The sequence below is a fragment of the Argentina silus genome (genome assembly GCF_951799395.1).
Source record: "Argentina silus genome assembly, chromosome: 11".
NCBI lineage: Eukaryota > Metazoa > Chordata > Actinopteri > Argentiniformes > Argentinidae > Argentina > Argentina silus.
Genome location: NC_139665.1, coordinates 11,797,298 through 11,817,386, shown reverse-complemented (window position 1 = coordinate 11,817,386; position 20,089 = coordinate 11,797,298). Strand labels below are relative to the sequence as shown.

Below are 20,089 nucleotides of genomic sequence, written 5' to 3'. Positions count from 1 at the left end.
AGAGGGGAGGGAGGGCATGAAACACTGTGTGTGTGTGTGTGTGTGTGTCTCGTTCTGGGAGCCCAGCTCCCTGCAGTTAGCCCTCCATCACCGACCCTGGAGGGAGGTCATGTGTGTTTGTGTGTGTGTATTAGGTTTTTCATAATAGATTTGATTTAAAAGCGCCTTTCTTGGACTCAAGGACATCGTACAAGTACAGGGAAAAACCACAAAATAAAATGGAACTAAATGTCTCTGTGAGAACTAGTGAGTTAGTACGTTCCTTAAAGGACAACACAGACCTGTGGTTAAAAGGGTCTTTCACTCTGCTGCTCCACTGACTACTCCATTGAAAAGTAAGGCAAAGCTGCATTCTTACAGCGGAGGGAAGGACAAAGACATGTTCATGTATAGAAGGATGTGTTTTGGGGGATTCTGTCGTTCTATTCAGCCCAGTACGTGTGTGTGTCTCCCACAGGGTGCAGTAATAATACATCAAACGTATAAAAGAGCTTTTCTAAGACCCAGAGATGCTTTACAAAGAGAATTGAACAGCACAGAGAAAGAAAAGAAAGAGACAAACATAGATAGACTAGAGAGGCAAAAGAGGAGGGGTGGGCGAGGGGGGGGGGGGGACAGACGACTAGTGGAGTTAGAGGGGGCTGGAGGGGGGGGGGGGGCATCAATGACATGGGGGTTATGAAAAGACCAGGGAGAACAGGTGGGTTTTCAGTAATACAGTAGCCCTGGAGACTCAGAGTGTCAGAATCAGACAGTCAGAGAGACAGTGTCAGAGAGACAGGGTCAGACTCTTTCCTCCACTGACCTCCGTAGATGATGCGGACAGAGTCGGCCACGCTCTCTGAGATGTTGGCCCTCATCCACTCCCTCAGCTTCTCATGAACCTCCTGGGCCTATGGAAGGGGGGGGGGGGGGGTCAGAAGTTAAACCTGAGTTCTACGCTTTAAGGCTCCTTTCAATGCTGGCTTTCTACGTGACACAAAATCGAAAACACGAAAATTCATAACTTCACGAAAATATATTTTCGACCTCGATAAGCAAACGCAGTTGCATATGTTAGCCAGAACGGGTGAATTATCCCGGACAAAGACCTCTGCTGATTCTGACCGGGCTTGAGGGGCTCTGTCAGAGGGTTAGAATGGGTTTCACTTCAGGCACCCAAAGTTCTGTCAAATCAAATCAAATCAAACTTTATTTATAGAGCACATTTCATAGACGGACGCAACACAATGAGCTTCACAGGAATATCTCTCTCAGCTGACGGCTGAGGAGGATGATAAAGGGGAAGCCATGCCAACATAAAGGGCCGGGGAGGCTGGTGGAGGTAGGAATCGGAGGACGGGCTCATTGTAATGCATGGAATGGGATGAGGAATGGTATCAAACACGTGTTTCTACTCAGTAGGACCACGGTGCTGGCCTCAACAAAATGGTTTATTATTATGAAATTAAAACAATGACTGTGTAATTGACCATAACTACTGTATTAATTATCTTTTTCCTTTCTGTAAATGCCTTTTAACATGAGGTCAGGTCAGTGTTTAAAAGGTTCATACTGCCAGCTGCTTCTGCAGACATGAGAAAATTACAAAAATTACATGTCTAGGGAAAAAATAAAAAAAGGCAAATATAAAAGAAGACAAATATGTTTGTAAAGATGTTGAGTCGTACCTGTTCAGGTGTGGCTGTCTTGCCGGTACCGATGGCCCACACAGGCTCGTAAGCCAGCACCACCTTGCCCCAGTCCTTCACATTATCTGCAACACAACTCAGTTAAGACAAAGGAAGACACAGCAGGGGAGGCTGGTGGAGGTAGAAATCGGAGGACGGGGCTCATTGTAATGCATGGAATGGAATGAGGAACGGTATCAAACGCGACAATCATCCTCTGATTTCTACCTCCACCACCACCACCCCCTGGTGGACATGCAAGGTACATTTTCATCTGGAAAGGGGAAAACGCTATTCTCTGGGTCACCTGCGATGACCTGGGTCTGAGAGAACACCACCTCCTCTGTGGTCCCGGCCTCCCTCTCCTCCAGCTGCTCCCCCACGCAGGCGATCACGCCCAGGCCGCTCTCCAGGGCGTGGGCCACCTTCTGACCAATCAGCTCGTCGCTCTCCCCGAACACGTGACGCCTCTCGGAATGTCCCAGAATCACCCACTCCACCCCGCAGTCCTGGATCATCGCTGGGCTGGGAGGGAGGGAGATATATAGAGATAGATAGATACAGAGAGAGAGAGAGAGAGAGAGAGAGAGAGAGACTCAATACCTCAAACAACAGCAAAACAGCTGCTGTGTCAAGTGACCACTATTTCAAACGAAAGAAGACTCGTTTATTCAACTGAAAAACAAATGGACTACTTCTCTCGTCCTGTAGTCAAAAAGAAATGATAAACGATAAGCTTCTTCACAGATCCTGCCTGCAGTTGTGTTGACGTGTGCTGGAGTGGTGCAGTACCTGATCTCGCCAGTGAAGGCGCCCTTGGACACCTTGTAGCAGTTCTGAGCGGCCACGGCGATCCTGGCATCCAGATTGGAGCGAGCGTAGTCCAGGTAGATGGATGGGGCTCCACACACCACCTCTGAGAGAGAGAGAGAGAGAGAGAGAGAAGGAGAGGGGGGAGAGAGAGAAGGAGGGAGGGAGATGGAGGGGGAGAGAGAGAGAAAGAGAGAACAGGGACGTTATTGTCTTCTACATTTCTAATGATTTCCATTCATCAAGGTCATGAGTTTGGAGGGAAAGGGAGAAGGAAGGAAAAAATGAGTTGAAAAGGTCAGACCACTGACTACTAACACATGCATCACATCAGGGGAGGCTGATGGAGGTGGAAATCGGAGGATGGGTTCATAGCCCATATTTAGTATTTAGTATTTAATGCTATAATTGCACTGTCCTATAATTGCACTGTCTGCCTTACCTTTTTGCACCTCACCTAACTGCAAAGACTTTTACAACTGCACCTCGCCTGTTTACAATCCTGCTGATGTTGTATGTGTATGTTATGTGTGATACCTCTATGTCTGTACGCTACTTGGAACCTGAATTTCCCCCTGGGATAAATAAAGTTTCTATCTATCTATCTATCTAAAGGGAGTCAGATAGAAGGAGGAGTGCGTTTTCCACGACACTTTTATTGAGACACACGACAATCGTTTTTTTTTGTATTGCCCAATATGTGGACTTTTTGGCCTAGCTCATACTGTAAATGACCCCTATGAGCGGGATTTAGACTCAGCAGCAGTCCGGATGACTCACTGGGTTTGGTTTACCGAGGGATTCTGCTGAATTTCATTGAGACACACTACAATAGTTGTATTGTACAGCCCAGTATAGTATAGTCGGCTTACCCCGATGGGTGGAAGTTAGACCCAGCAACAATACGTATGACATCTCTATAAATCTAATTTCGCTAAAACTCACTTGTTAACCTCAGTAAAGTTAGTTTTATATTGGATATACATACGGTTCTCTCTCTTCAATAGCTTTTTAGCCCAGCGTGACATGTTCATGAAAATGATATATTCTTAAATCAGGAGAGGATGAAGAAAAATCCACACATTTTCTTTTCTTGTATATGGTTTCCTACTTCATGTCTATGAAATGTACATATTCTACCATCCATGCATTTTGACCAACTTCGAAATGGGAGACACCACCATAACAACAGTCTTATCATGCGTGGATTACTGCTTGAGTTGATCAACTAACGAGAATAAACTAACTTGGTTTATGATCGTGTTGAGTTAAGCTTTTAGGGGGCTAGGCTTCTATTCACCCACACTTGTATCATACAGGGCGAGCGGCGAACAATCTGGCTGCTGCAGTTTCTTCTCGCTGCAGGCCTAGGCCTACTGACAGCCTGCTCTGTCCTATGAAAGGTAGACTTATTGAAAAACTGGGTAAACTAAATCATTTTCGGGACGTTTAACTATTGATCCCCCCCCCCTCCCCGAACCCCCTTCCACCCCGTCCTCCTCACACCCCACCCCACCAGAAATAGATGGAGCTGTCAACTGATTCACGTGACATCAACTCTCCAATGTCATGGTGTCATTATTAGACGTAGTGCTCAGTTCTCCATCCCTCGGTACAGGCCTTCAACATGGGAACATTGTTCACAGAGTAGTACTGAAAAACAGTCAAATAAAGTTTAGGCTACATTTGGATTAAAAATAGTTTACCGGTTTCATCATGGAGGCTGGCGGTATTCAGAGTAGTTATGAGGTCGCCTAGACTCTGCTTGTCACCGTTCATCTTCCAGTTTCCTCCGACGAAAAATGTCCTGGCCGACATGGTTGGATAGTCAAGAATACCTGGACAACTACGACACAAACCCTTCAGCCCGAGGTGATGCGCTTTATACAGACACCCTGGACGCGTTCCGTGTCGACTACATTGCAGTCGCCGGACAAATCTCACAACACCTGGATAAGTGTTCGCTAGTGTCAGCGGACCACGGCATATGCTATAGCAATCTACTGTAAGGGCTGCGCAGTCGATGACGTAGTACACAACTATTGGTTGCTGCGCGCCTAGTCAGAGAGTGGCTTATATAGTCAATCTAACCATCGTTTTCGGTTGCCGCCCCCTTTGATCACTTCTCTTTGCCTACTGGCTAGCGATAAAGATTCCACTCTGCTTACAATGCATACAGCCAATCATAAGACTCATTTTCTAATTGCTTCCGTTACCTTTCAACCATGGTGTAATGTTGCATGTCTTCATTTACATTTACATTTAAGTCATTTAGCGGGCGCTTTTATCCAAAGCGACTTACAATAAGTACATTTGTAAGCAAGTGAATCAACTATACAACAGTCATCGTTAGTAAAAACGTCCATGGTGTCATCGGCAGTCACAGTAATGTAGGGTGTTTTATTGGTAATGTGGGGTGTTAGGTGGTGGAGAGGTCTGAGGAGTAAGAGCCCAAGTGTACCCTAAAGAGATGGGTCTTTAGTCAACGGTCATATAGTGTTGTCATAGACTACTACCGTAGTCACCCATCTCTGACTACGATTATATCTGATCAAATATGGAATCTGTTCACTCACATATTTGAAGGCATTTCTCCATGTTTAATCGCTTGAAATATGCTGCTGATATATATTTCTTTAGATAGGGGTGTTGAATGCTTTGGCAGTACTAGTTAACATTTCCAGGATTCACTAACAACAATATGCAGCATTTCAACTGATTTATGTTCAGGACTATTGATAATTGTAGGACATTATCAGGTAATTTTTTTACCACATATAATTTTCTAGAAACATCACATTTATGTTTATACTTTCATCCTTCATTTACGCCAGTGGAGGCTGGCGGAGGTAGAAATCAGAGGCCGGGCACATTGTAATGCATGGAATGGAATGAAGAATGGTATCAAACACACGCCATTCCATATTCCATTCCATATTCCATTCCATGCATTACAATGAGCCTGGGCTCTGATTTCTACCTCCGCCTGCCTCCCCTGGTTTCTACCTCCACCAGCCTCCCCTGATTTCTACCTCCACCAGCCTCCCCTGATTTCTACCTCCACCAGCCTCCCCTGATTTCCCCAGAGTACAGTAAGACAGTGAGACGTCAGACACACAAACTCCAACGTGGTGGTAATGCAGAATTCTATGTTTATTAGAAAGATTTTCAGCAAACATTGCATTTTTACAGTGAACCTGCAGATGTGTAAAAGTACTACAAAATGCAGTTGGGAGGGAATGTACTGGTATTTGATACATTCAGCAACTTCTACAACCTTTTCCCTGAAGCAGGACTCAGTTTCGCTGTACATTCAGTGTATAGAGAATAGCCAGTCTGCGTTGTGTGTGATAGACTGTCTTCATCATTGAACCTTGTTTCAGTATGTTTTACATCATGAATTTGAGTGGTGAAAGGTGACGGCAGCCATTTTGGGGGCAAAGTCAGAGGAGTGCTGCTGGTCAGCATGTATCATCATAGGCCCAAAATGGCAGCTGTTGTATTCCAGTGGCCCACATACTCAGGATATGTGTGACAGAATGGCAATGTCCATCAACTCTGCACCCTAATATATTACCTAGAAAATACAAATAAATGTACATATCAACTGTTACCTAATAAGTGCGGGCTTTATACGTCAAAGATCTCAAAGACAATAAAAATAGACCTGTCATGCTAAATCTCAATTCATGTTCAACATTATTATGTATTTATTTCACATGTCAAAAATCTATACGTGTAATTGTCATTCTCATCTTAGACACAATAAGAGCTTATTTTCTTCATTAATCATTTATTATTTCAAATAATGACTTAAAATATGCTATTTTTGGTGTTTGTCATTGCCTCAATATTGATAGTCTCAACAATAACCTCTCATGTACATGCAGTGGGATGCATCTCGCACTGTTGCCAGTGCCATTTATATGCTCTATCAAGTCCCATTCACCACCTCTCATATTCCCATACATAAACGAGGAGGAGGAAGAGAGAGAGAGGAAGATCTAGTGGCAAAAAAGACATGAAACGGTTTGACAAACCTCCTCCTGATATCCCCCCAGTCCCAAAAAAGGGCATCCATATCTCTGACGTTTGTGTTGTTTTCCCTTTCCTCTCCTCCTCTAGCTCCCTCCCCCCTCCTCTACCTGCCTCCCCCCTCCCCCCTCTCCCGGCATCGACGCTGGAGGACCAGCTCAGTTCCAGATCTTCAGGAAGCTATCCCAGGATCCTGTGCACACCCCCATGCCGTCATCGGGCACCCCGTTGCAGCTCACTCTGTTGTCATGGCCGGACAGCACACCTGGGAGTGAGACACACAGAGGAGTGAGACACAGAGGAGTGAGATACAGAAGAGTGAGACACAGAGGAGTGAGACACAGAGGAGTGAGACAGAGAGCAGTGAGACACAGAAGAGTGAGACACAGAGGAATGGGACACACAGGGGAGTGAGACACAGAGAGGAGTGAGACACTCAACCAAAGACAACACATCTCTATATATTCAGTTCCCTAAGTACATTTCACCCCTTGCATTTCTTAAATCCACATCTCTCCTCATCTTTCCAATTCAGACTGTGCTTTTCCCCTTCCCTGCCCCTCCTCTCCTAACCCTCTCCAGTACTTTCTAATTACTTCCTAATACAATACTTCTTTTACAACTCTCAAACTTCTCCTGCCCCTGTTTCACTCATCCACTCATCATTATCTCCTGATCTGCCCCTTTCTCTACCTCTACCTCTCCCTCTCTCCATCTTTCCTATCACATTATTTCACCCATTCCCTCTCCTTCCCCCCTCTTCTTCCCTCCCTCCCTCCATCGCTCACCAATTTTCTCGGCCTTCAGTGAGTCCCAGATGTTGCAGTTGAAGTCGTCGTATCCGGCGATGATGAGGCGCCCGGACACGGAGAGGGACAGTGACGTGACTCCAGAGTTGATACTAGAGTCCTTGTAGTGGTTCACCTCCTGGTCTGAGCGCAGGTCGTACATCTTGCAGGTGTGGTCATCGGAGCCCGTCACAATAGCAGTGCCACTCTGGAAGAACTGAGGAGGAGGAGGAGGAGGAGGAAGAGGAGGAAGAGGAGGAGGAGGAGGAGGAGGAGGAGGAGGAAGAATCATTTAGGACCAATTAGTGCTTCCTGCTTTTTTTGTCATTGATCGAGCTTGAGGGTTACTTTATCCGTTGAGGTGGATGCGGGTACAGCTATGTGAATGAAAACAAATTCATAGTGATAGATTCTACTGTGTTTGTGCTCATCTATTAAGTGTTAATGAGTGAGTCACACTGTTTTGTAGGAAATGTGTGGGTAGGGTATAGGGTAGGCTGGTCATTCAGGGGAGGCTGGCGGAGGTAGAAATTGGAGGTAGGGCTCATTGTAATGCATGGAACAGAATCCTCCTTCTAATGAGCCCGTCCTCCGATTTCTACCTCCACCAGCCTCCCCTGGTGTCATTGGTAGGTCATGTGATCTTGCCTGGATGGCATTGATGTCACTGGTGTGGCCCAGGAAGGTCTGCTTGCAGCCTCCATCCCTGATGTCCCACAGCTTGGCATGGGAGTCACAGGCCCCTGAGATGAACAAGCTCTGGTCTGGGGACAGGGCCAGGGACATGCAGTCTCCCGTATGGTTCGTGAACAGCATTTTCTGCTTGCCAGTCTCCAAGTCCCACAGACAGCTACGGAAAGGGAGCGAACAGGAGAGTGTGAAAAAGAATTGAAAATGTAGAATGTTGACTTGAAGGGATGAAGAGAGTTAAACCAAAACTGTGGAACATCTATGTAGTGCTACTTCTAGAGGTTATAAGGCTACTTCTAGAGGTTATAATGCTACTTCTAGAGGGTTTAATGGTACTTCTAGGAGGTTATAAGGCTACTTCTAGAGGTTAAAATGCTACTTCTAGAGGGTTTAATGCTACTTCTAGAGGTTATAATGCTACTTCTAGAGGTTATAAGGCTACTTCTAGAGGTTATAATGCTACTTCTAGAGGGTTTAATGCTACTTCTAGAGGTTATAATGCTACTTCTAGAGGTTATAATGCTACTTCTAGAGGTTATAAGGCTACGTATGAGTAGCTCACCAGGTGGTGTCACCAGACGCAGTGAGGATCTCAGAGTCACTCAGGAAGCGGCAACAGGAAAGGTAACCTGGGATGGAGAGAGAGAGAGAGAGAGAGAGGGAGAGGGAGGTTATTGTCTTTTACATTTATAATGAGTTTCATTCATCAAGTTCATGAGATTGGTTTCAATTCATCACCTGAATTTATGTTAGAGTTGCATTAGACTCTGGTACCTGAGTGTGCGTCCAGCTCCCTGAGGGTCTTCACAGTGGCACCCTTGATGTTGTGAACAGTGCACATGTTGTCCAGACCTCCACTGGCCACCAAGTTGCCAGAGGGGGCCATGCAGCAACTCATCACCCAGGAGGACTTTAGGGGGACGGCATTCACCTAGATGGTGAGAGAGAGGAATGGTCAATAATTCACTTGTGTGATCAGACATTAGTAAACTGTCATAAGGATCATGCTCCCAAACAATCTGATTGTAATGATGAACGTGAGTTTGTTGCATGTGAGGGGCTCATGAAGTCACAGGTACTCCGTAAATAAAATGGGTGCCACACATCAATCAGAGATGGATAGATGAGGTAGATTAGTCGCTTTGGATTTGTTGTAAGTCGCTTTGGATAAAGGTGTCTGCTAAATGCCATAAATGTAAATGTAAATGTAAAGCCCATACACTGCAATAGTGCATGCAAGCCTTGTGAGAAGCAATATACAGTAAATGCTACTTCTTAACTCACCAACTGCCAAAGAAGCCACCTAGACTGCCAAGTGGTGCTTGCCTAGCAACAATACTTTAATTGGCTACAAAATGAAGCATCCTAATTTACGCATTTTTGGTGAATAAAGTCACCCTTGGCACTCTAGAATGTTGACCATTTGGGCGACTTTATTCCCCCCTGGCACTGGATGAGTGTGAAAGAGAATTGAATATGTAGAATGTTGACTTGAGGGGACGAAGACAGTTAAACCTAAACTGTGGAACGTCTATGTAGTGCTACTAAAGGAGTAAAGTAGTGCTGTATATGGTATAGCCCACCTTGTTGCCAGTATAGCTGTCCCAAATAAGAAGCTTTCCATCCTGTGATGCACTGATCAGTTGCCTGGAGAGACAAGGTTAGTCAGAGAGCTGCCTGGTGTGTGGACAGTGAACAGGGCCATACCATGCATGGCAATGAGCCTGTCCTCCGATTTCTACCTCCACCAGCCTCCCCTGGTTTAGGCATGAGGTATGAATGTGTCTGCATGATGTTATAACAAATCTTTAACAATGAAGACCTTTAAAAGGAATGTTGATAGAACCCTACCACAACACTACTACATCACAATATATGTATAGATATATATATGTGTTCCTCTGTCCTCACCTGTTGTCAGTGCACCAGTGCATGGCGTAGATTTTGGCCAAGTGGCCTTTCAATGTCTTTCTGTTCTTCAGCTGGACACGGGGTGCAGATGCCACTCCAGCTGCAACAGTCGCCAAGGTTGTGTCAGCAACTGCCTTGCGGGCCGCCTAGTGGTGGGAGGGAGAATCACAGGCAGGAGAGGAGTTAGGTTTCAGTTGTCATATTATAGGATATTATCAACACTTGGTCCCTTTTAAAACTCGGGGCGCTTTGCCAAAATGTTCATGTGCTTGTGAATGCTTGAAATTAACCCAGATCCTCTGAAACAAACTCAATTGAGACGATCTCCTGACTGGTCTCACTTTGTGAAGTTCGGTTCACTTTAGGTCCATTTCACTTTTTTGGGTGGAATTTTGTGCGCAAAGCTCTTCCAGTCTGCTTGTCAGTGTGAACACAGAAATAACTGAGTTCTTTGACTTTTTTTAATGCATTAGTTCACTTAAATAGGACTGAGTGTGTAGGGCTGTATATGTATGTGACTATATAGGATAGGACTATATGTGAAAATACCCATCCTATGTGGAGCCGAATCTGTAATTCCATTACACCAAGTGAAGGCTTCCTGTCTGGAGGTCAGGAACCTGGTACTGCTTACACATGCGGTTTCATGACATTGAGAATGATCTCCTCAGGTTATTTCCACATATAGTCCCCTTTAAAAGATCCAAACTCAGTCTTCTGAGGGTGTTTCCACCCTTTTAGTCGACTTTTGTGAACTCATTAAAATACATTTGGGATTGAGTGGTGAAGCCTGTTCTCCAGTCTAAGTAAGTTAGTTTAATCTTGTTTAAAGTCAATGTGCTGGTGGTAGCTTGTCATTGTGACTGCCAATGGCCCCTGGTCTGAGCATTGATTACTTTATCTTATGATGACTGATGGATAGAGGATTCACTTACTTAAACAAATGTATTTGTTATAAGTCGCTTTGGATAAAGGCGTCTGCTAAATGCCATAAATGTAATTAAAATATTCAGGTTATTTTGACAAATAATCGTCTTTAAAAGAACTGAACTCAGTCCTCTTTAAGTGACCCAAAAATACCCAAATGTGAAAAAAAGTAACAGTTATTATTGTATTCATAGTGCCCTTCTGTTTCGATGAGGACTTCATTAGTTCTCTTGCTGATTTGCTATTTCAGCAGTAATGAGGTCTCAGTCCACTTTGCTTTCACAGCGCCATCATTCCCTGGAACTCAAGCCAATTAACTGCTTTGCAGATTGCAAACTGATTGAGCATGTGACATGTATGGCAAGCCCAGAGGGTCAAGAGAGTCATGCCAGGATTGGACAGAGCGTTCCAATGACAAGTGGACTGAGAGTGCTTTGCCCTCACATTGCACCCTATAAAAGCAAACAGAAAGTGAACCCTAAAGTGAACTGAACTCAGACCTCACCTCACAAGATTGTCTCAGTTTGGTTCACTTCAGAGGGGTCTGGGTTCTTTGGAGCATTCACATATGCATGAACATTTGGCTGGAAGGAACCAAGTGTTTGAATACCCTTAGTTCTTTACCACAGTGTTTGTCTTATAGGCCTTTACACTGTGTAGTGAAATCAATACTTCACCAGTTCTACTGTATGTGTGCAACACCTGCATCAACACTCATGGTATATCCTTGTTGGTCATTTAGTTAATGACTTTGGACAAGAGGTGACATTTTTCACTGTTTTCCACACACTCATCTTATACATTAAACACATGTTTGACACATATGTCTTTTGGTGTGTAAATTGTAGTGACTTGTGTGTGAAGTGTAAGTGTGTGTGTGTGAAGTGTGGTAAAACTCACCGCAATTGTAGTCTTCAGGACTTCGGCCTCCTTTTTCATCTGTTCCATTTCACCCATGGCAACGGTTGATTATGGCTGTGACAGAGACAGGTGAATAAAGAAATAAAGAAAACTTCATTTTTCTTGCATATACACCAATCAGGGCATTGGGAAAAGTGAAATCCCCTCATTGTAAAATAGAGATTACAACATGTTTATAATTGATTAAAACATGGGACTCAAATAAATGTGTTGGGACACATGTAAGGGCCACTGGTTTTAGGACGATAGAGACCAACACAAACTTTTGCTTATATGACGACACTGAGTTGGTCCCAACCCTGTATCCTTTTAGCTCTACGCGCTTGGAAGATTAAGGCACATTAGCGGCCATCTTGTCTTTGACAACCATCTTGGTGTTTCATACATATAGGCCATTCTAGAAGTAGTTTTTTTTGCGTGAATATTGGCCGTTTGAGCCAATTTCTGCAAACAAGCCATTTTCTCTCAAATGAATTGCTCCTGTATGTACCTCAATATCGCTTGTTTTGATCAACAGAAAACGAATTAAGTGCACCCATCCCCATGCACCCCCTTTTCTCCATACCATACCCCACATTTGAAAGCCTTTTTTCTATCAATTTAATTTTCAAATAGTACTGTTTGCTTAGTGAGCTGTGCGCCTAATACATCTTAATTGGATACTGACTGATTTTCTAATTGAAGGCCAATTACCTGTATGCGTGACCTAATATGTAAATTACCTAGAGATTCCAAACAGATGGACTGTTACACAGCATTAAAAGAAGACACTGTACGTGCAGGCAGTCAGTGGTTTGATCGATGGCAGGAGATGGGGGTAGCGGCTGTGAGCGGGGGGGGGGGGGGGGGGGGGTGTTGGGCACTACAGAGCTTTAAGTCCCAGCAGGAGATCTTAAGGGAAGCTTGAGTCAAATCTCCTGTCATCCGATTACAGACTGCTCTTTACCACTGGATCAGAGCAGGAACGAGGGAGGGGGGGGAGAAGGAGAAGTGGGGGAAGTGTAGGGGTCAATTATGGCAACTTGTTTTGTCAAGGGTCTGTTTCTTCTCATGCATTGATAGTCTCTCTCTTCTTTTTTTTTTGCTATGTATCACATCAGCTAGTCATAACATGGGCCAATCAATGAGCTTGGTTGCAGAGTTACAGAGAGCCCCAGTGTATCATGTCCCATTGCTACTTGTGAAAATCACAAAGGACCAAAAGCACAAAACAACGAAGTTGACCAATAAAGATGGACACCACCACGGTCGTATCTGACTAGAGGTTTCCGCTTTCATTCATGTAATTACCTGTGTCTCAGTACGGCTCTTCCAGAGTTACTGAGAAAGGTTGTGCAAAGCTTGATAATTATACTGCAATTACCGAATGAGTTACACTGACCCTGAAAAGGAACAAAGACCTAATTGATGTCACTGATTTCCCTTCTAAGTGGTGACAACCAAATGCAGCTACTTTCTTAAGCGTGGTCAGCAGTAGCCAACTTCTCTACTGACTACAGCACACCTGCTGCAGAAATTCCATTGCATTGCATAAGCGAAGTGCAATGTCCACCTAAAACAACTTCCATCACCTACGAGTTTGGCTTCCACCTAAACGCCTGAGGATTGGTCCTTTGGCCCAAAGTGCCAGTCAGCTGAAGGCTCCAACTCTAGAATATGATCATGGAAGATAGTAATTTTGATATTTCATGCTAGTTTCCATGAAGAAATGGATCCATGTTTATCGTGTGAAGAGTCAACGTAGTGCCATTGTAGTGTGCTGTAGGTCTCCAACTGCAGAAGTGCCAGAAGACAGATTGCGCCCAAAGTGATGAAAAATCACAAACTCACCTTTCTACACACAATGTGCTCCTCCTTCTTCTTCTCAGCTTTATTTGAGTCACTCTCTCCGTTCCCCCGCCTCAATACTCCTTCTGGCTGTTGTTATGTTCCACAATCCCAGAGTCCGTCCTGCTGTCCTCCTCGCTCTCTCTCCTCTAACGCTTTCACCAACTGACTGGTACCAGGTTACCTGTGAAAAACTCTCTCTTTCCCTCTCCCTTCCTCCTGTGAGGGACAGATGAGGATTGGAGGGGATGAAGGAGATCAGGGATGAAGGGATAAGCCTGAAGATAGAAATAGAGAGAGGGAAGGGGAGAGAGACAAGAGAGAGAGAGCGAGCGAGCAGGGAGCATGGCAAAGGGAGGTAGGTAAACCGATTGGAGAAGGAAATCAGGTTATGGGGTCAAAAGACAAGAGCAGGTGAAAGGAAAGAGAGAACACAGGGGAGAAGGGGTGGGCCAGGTGGAGGTGAAGTACCTGGGGTGTGAGAATATGGGAAAGCAGAGAGATTGGGGTTTGGGAAACGGAAAGATTCTTGTTGGACAGGAGTGGCGTTGACAGCACTAGTGACACATGCCAACAGCCACTGGATAAAGCTGATGTAGACCCCTCTTGTCTCTCCCTTCAGTTCTCCATCACTCAACAGTATACAGTACTTGGTTCTGCAATGAGGGGCTGTTGGATTGTGCAGTCCACCCAAATCTCTCATTGTTTATTATGCCACAATGAAGCGACACAAAAAAATACACTGCTTGACAATGATCCCATCACTGACCCATTCGCAAGAGGTGTAGTTTTGGGGTTGTTAACCTTTCCTAGAGATGGTTCGCCAGGTAACCTTGTCTATGAACAGTCGCCATGATTTGTTGAAGATCATCTGTTGCTGAGATGATCCTCCTGGTTCTGACAGTGTACAGGGAGGCGGGGGGGTGGTGGTGGTGGGGTGGGGTCGAGTTGTGGGGGGTCGAATTTTGTGGGGGTGCTGGAGAGATTGACTGCGGCCTGGGGTTCAGGAGGTTGAATTAGTTTGTCAGAGCTAATGAGCTGAGCCCGGTTAATCAGGATCTAATGGGATATCCGGGGAATCTGCAATCCCGTTAAGGAATTAGAGCAGCCCGACCCCAACGTGCGTCACTGTTGACACAGAGAAGGGGACAGGAGCATGGATCAAGACATGGGGTGATCAATACAGGGTTAAAATAGACATCTGAGGGCAGATGTCAATGGAGAAATCATTGAGGGCGACTCCATGGCCACACCTGAAAACCCTGTTAAGAGATGAGAATTCCACCACTGCGTACCACCACCACCAGGGACAGGTGACTGCCGTTACTCAGAGACAAGCTGTAATCTGACTTGTGGCACGGAGAGAGAGAGAGCTCCCACAGATCAACATGCCGGGGCGGGGTTAAAAATCGGGACGGACAGGGTTTAGAGGTTTGGGGGAGGGTGCTGTGTGCCTGTGGACTTACTGCGCTCCACAGATTTAGACGACGGAATCCCAGAAAGATTCTAATGAGGTCACAAGGGCGTGGTTTTGATATGATGGAGTAATTAACACCAGATTAACTAAACAGATGATTGGTTACTTGAAATGCAGATGAGCTGTGCTTAAAAATGCTGATGAGGTCTTACCTTTGCGCTGAACCTCGATGTGCACAGTCATGGCCAAATATGGTTATTTAAGATTGTGCTGTGCCTTGAATCACTGAAAGGTGAAAGCCTGTTCAGAATCAGAGCTTCTTTGCAGTCTGCAGTGTGTGAAAATGGCTGTCTTGAGGTCAGCGATGGTTAACCTGTTGGTTTGCAGCACACAGTGGAATTCCACCCAGATTCACACCATTTACTTCCCAGTAAACACCCATATTCACACCCTTTCCCAGTAAACACCCATATTCACACCCTTTCCCAGTAAACACCAATTTTCACACCCTTTCCCAGTAAACAGGCCTTGAGCTCTAATCCACCCATCTCCCAGTGTATGTGATGCCTTGTGACTACCAGGCCTTGTAACTACCAGGTGGCGTTGTGTTACAGATTTTATCCTCCTTTCACATTCAACAACAGGAAATTAGGACTTATCCAAACATTAACCAATTTCTGAATACATGTTCAGTCAGGGACATTTTTTCAACATGACAGTTTATACACATTTGGGTACCACAAAGTATGAAACTTGCTCCTGTGCTTCAGAATCTACCTGGCAGGGCAGCCGACACTAAATATGCAAAGTTGTCCACAGGCCATGACGATGAACAGATCTGCTCGCAATCCAACATTTAAAGGTTCATTAAATAATGACGAAAATGTAATGACTTAATGTATCCAAAGCTGCCCAGTGATCTAGTTACTGTAGTTCTCCATCGTTGGTCTCATCGCTGGTTTTCTCCGTATTAGTGAAAGGCTGTTAGTTTCGACCAATCAACCACCAGGACACCTTAACCCCACTTCCCCGCCCGCCCTCTCTACGTCTACCGCTTTCTCAGTCCGCCTCTCCCGGTGTCTCAACCTCTCCCGGTTGTAATCCTGCCTAACGAACTGTGACAGAAGCGGACTAGGGAATTTCCTGATGACTCTAGCGGTAACAAGCTCAGAATGGTGGATGGGAGGCTTGAGTTCGACACACACACACACACACACACACACACACACACACACACACACACCCTTACCTTTGATTCTATCCATACCTGCAACACCTGAGAATCATATTTACCTGTCATAAGGTCTCGACTGTTAATGACATCAGTTATGTCGTTGTTATGACAACGTTATACCGTGTAGTTGTCGTGCGTTAGGATGTGTTTTTCACGGTCGTGTTGTTGATATGCTGTGGTGGTAATCAGAGGGTTAGGGTCAGAATCTGAATCAGAACCAGAATCAGAATTCTTTTATTTGGCCAAGTATATTTGCACATACAGGAAATTGACTTGGTGAGGTTGGTGCATGGACATAAAAAAACAATAGCAAGTATTGACAAGAAATTTACAAAATAGCAAAATATTAACAAAATGCCCATAATGCTGTTACCCTGTTGATACTGTTACTGCATTGTTTGCAATTAGCCCAATAATTAATTGGCCCTTGGACAGAATTTAATTGAAGTCCATAGGACGGAAATTATATTGCAGGTTATTGATTAACTTGAATACTAGTGCATGCATGCAAACATATATCTGTGTATCTGGCCTCTCCAAAAGGCATTTTCACATTCTGTTCTCATGAAGAAACACACACGTTGGAAAATTAAACAAACAGACTCATTTCTTAGCTATTTGTTTACCTTTGCAAACTGTAGAAAGACAAAGGGTGCTGTTTTGCCCTTGCTGGTGGATGACCTGTGAAAGTCAAGGTCGCGGGTGCAAACAGGTTTGATACTGTAAGCCTATCATGCGTACGGGATGTCTAGAGAAGCCAGGATCAGAAAGCCAGGTTTGGACCGGCGCCAGGAGAGAGGGCAGGTGAGATCTCATGCATGACTCTTCTGTGTTGGCACCTGTGCAGAGACTTAGACCTGCTACTGCTCTGGCCATGCTTCTGAATGGACCGTTGAATGAATAAGGTCTGCCAAACGGTCAACATTCTAGAGTGCCACGGGTGACTTTTTTCAACAAAAATGCATCAATGATGATGCTTCATTTTGTAGCCAATCAAAGTGTTGTTGCTAAGTAAACACCACATAGAACACTTGGTTCTCTAGGTGGTGAGTGTTCTGGAACTCTTTGGCAGTTGGTGAGTTAAAGCACAATACAGAAGTACACTGTACACTAGCATTAGCAGTGCTTTACTGACCATAGCTGCGATGTGAGTCACAGTCATTTTGTATTATAAGGGCCGATTTCAGAACAGCAAGTGTCATTGTATGTAGACATGCTGAAAAAGGATTTAACTGTTGACACAATGACATGAAGACTGTAGCAGTAGGACACCTGGGAATTAATTGAGAATGATGTATGCTTTCCTATATGCCTCCTGCACAGTTTAGATTTGAAAAACACACCATTCATTAGCTCATGAGCCTCCAGGGAGGGTGGTGGAGGTAGAAATCGTAGGACGGGCTCATTGTAATGCATGGAACGGAATGAAGAATTGTATCAAACACGTGTGTCTTGATTCCATGCATCACAATGAGCCTGATACCGTTTCTGATTCCATTCCATGCATCACAATGAGCCTGACACCATTCCTGATTCCATTCCATGCATTACAATGAGCCTGACACCGTTCCTGATTCCATGCCATGCATTACAATGAGCCTGACACCGTTCCTGATTCCATTCCATGCATTACAATGAGCCTGACACCGTTCCTGATTCCATTCCATGCATCACAATGAGCCTGACACCGTTCCTGATTCCATTCCATGCATTACAATGAGCCCGTCCTCTGACTTCTACCTCCACCAGCCTCCCCTCTGAGCCTCATAGCGTGTTATGCAATAAGAGTGTAATGAGGAGTTAGCTCTCAGGGTGGGGCTTCAGCATGAGATCTGCAGCTCTCAGTTCCTCGGCCTTTCAGTCTGGAGCAACACACAACTGATCTGTTACTGATTCAACACTTACCAAACTGAGATACTCACAAAATAACATTGCAATTGAAATCAAGTTGAAGCATGACAGAAATCATGTGTCACCTGTAGACAAACCCAGTTCATATCCAGTCATTAACCCACTAACCGCCACCAAGAGTGCTAAGTGTTTTATGTGATATTTACCTAGCAACAATGCTTTGATTGGCTACAAAATGAAGCATCATCATTAATGCATTTTTGGTGAATAAAGACACCCATGGCACTCTAGAACGTTGACAATTTGGGCGAGACTTTATTCACCTTCGGCACTGAATGAGGTGATGAGTCATGATGGGACCAATGCCCATGTTACCAGATCTTGTATCACCGACGATCACTGGAACAAAGAGATGTTTTCTCAGCTTGCAGGCGAGTGGTTCCCAAACGTGTTTATGAGTGGCACACCCAAAGCCTTGGGTAATCAGGCATTAGGAGGGATGTTAATCATACCGTAGATCTTAGCTTTACAGGGGAGGCTAGTGGAGGTAGAAATCGGAGGACGGGCTCATTGTAATGCATGGAACGTTATGAGGAATGGTATCAAACACACGTGATGGTATCAAACACACATCAAACACGTGTTTGATAGCGTTCCATGCACTACAATGAGCCTGTCCTCCGATTTCTACCTCCACCAGCCTCCCCTGTTGCTTTAGGACAATGGCAACCTGCAACTTCTCCCACGTCGCCTCACCTGTTGACCGTGGTACAGTACACACAAATGCACGACTCATGTTTTTAAAGATTTTATTTAAAAACCTCCCCTGAACAGATGATCCATTATAAACATGATCGGTTTATTGCAACAACATTATGAATTGGATGACCATAAGCTGATCTCTTGATCGGAGGACAGGATCTCTTGTGAAATCAGATACAGGTGTGAAAGACATGATCCTAATTGCAACCAAGATTCCCCCTGCGACTAGAGCACTAAGACTTGCCAATCAGTATACACCTGGGTCTCATCTCCTTATTAGGTAATCCAGTTGCTACCCAACATTTGCCAGCGACATGCCCCCTCCAGTGGTCGCTCCAACAACCCTAAACTTAAACCTGCTTTTCGACCAGACTAAGCGTGCCTTTCATCATAAATTTCATTGAATACAAATTACAATTCAAGATAATTTCTTGCCAATATTTGCTATTAGTTTTTTATGTCCCATGCACCAACCTCACCAAGTCAATTTCCATGTGCAAATATACTTGGCCAAATAAAAGAATTCTGATTCTGATTCTGATGAATGACTCACATTTTCCATCCTTACTTTCTAAGCAATTGGAAATAAAAACAATATTTCAGATTTCAATTCACTTAATATTAACAACATTGAAAATGAATCGGTCTCTGTTGGCCATAACTTTGGCCTACTTCATGACGGTGAACCATCAGTTATGGCCTTGCAGGGCAATAGCCTAGGTTATATCATGTAGCTGCTGTAATCTGTAAATGAAATCTGATATCTGATGAAACCACTTTGTATCCCATAGCCTCAGCTGCTGAGAGCACGGGGGGGGGGGCGGAGCCGAACGAGGGAGAACTGAGAAGCGATATTCTCTCTCTATTTCATGGTTAGCATCCCTGTCTGTTGTTTATTCATTCACCTTCCGTTATGGATAATGGTGTGTGCGGTTGTCAGATGCATTTTTTGGGGGGTTTGCGAGCCAAGAAGGTTGAGGACGACTGTGATACTGATTGTGACAATCATATTTTCCAAGCAACTTTCATTTGACATCTGGGACAAAACACGGTATGTTACAAAATTCATTATTCCTACCTGCAAACATATTACAAAAATAGTTGTAGCCATTTCATCAACCCCCTTTGTTTGAGGTCGGCCAATGGTTGGTCTATGGTTGGCTTTTATTCACTCACTCATCTTATTTCTCATCCTTAGGAATTATTTCATAAGTGAGAAACGATTACAACATGGATTCTACTATCA

General features: G+C 44.5%; 2 protein-coding genes across 2 annotated transcripts in view; both read right to left on the bottom strand.

Moving 5' to 3' along the window:
* Positions 1 to 4,334, bottom strand: part of tpi1a (triosephosphate isomerase 1a) — a 5,253-nt gene extending 919 nt beyond the window's left edge. Inside the window, exons 1-5 of the mRNA XM_083679986.1 lie at positions 4,187 to 4,334; positions 2,463 to 2,586; positions 1,978 to 2,195; positions 1,671 to 1,756; positions 806 to 893 (exon numbers count right to left, since the gene is read on the bottom strand). Coding sequence (XP_083536112.1) covers positions 806 to 893; positions 1,671 to 1,756; positions 1,978 to 2,195; positions 2,463 to 2,586; positions 4,187 to 4,298 — 628 coding nt within the window. The 5' untranslated portion in view covers positions 4,299 to 4,334. The remainder of the gene's footprint in view (positions 1 to 805; positions 894 to 1,670; positions 1,757 to 1,977; positions 2,196 to 2,462; positions 2,587 to 4,186) is intronic.
* A 2,339-nt stretch (positions 4,335 to 6,673) lies between these two features.
* On the bottom strand, positions 6,674 to 11,788 carry gnb3b (guanine nucleotide binding protein (G protein), beta polypeptide 3b; the record flags this gene model as incomplete). The annotated part of the gene is made up of 8 exons (XM_083679984.1): positions 6,674 to 6,780; positions 7,304 to 7,520; positions 7,952 to 8,153; positions 8,556 to 8,622; positions 8,768 to 8,924; positions 9,577 to 9,640; positions 9,905 to 10,050; positions 11,732 to 11,788. The coding sequence occupies 8 exons, from the start codon at positions 11,786 to 11,788 to the stop codon at positions 6,674 to 6,676; spliced, it is 1,017 nt and encodes a 338-aa protein (XP_083536110.1).
* Positions 11,789 to 20,089: the final 8,301 nt, after the last annotated feature.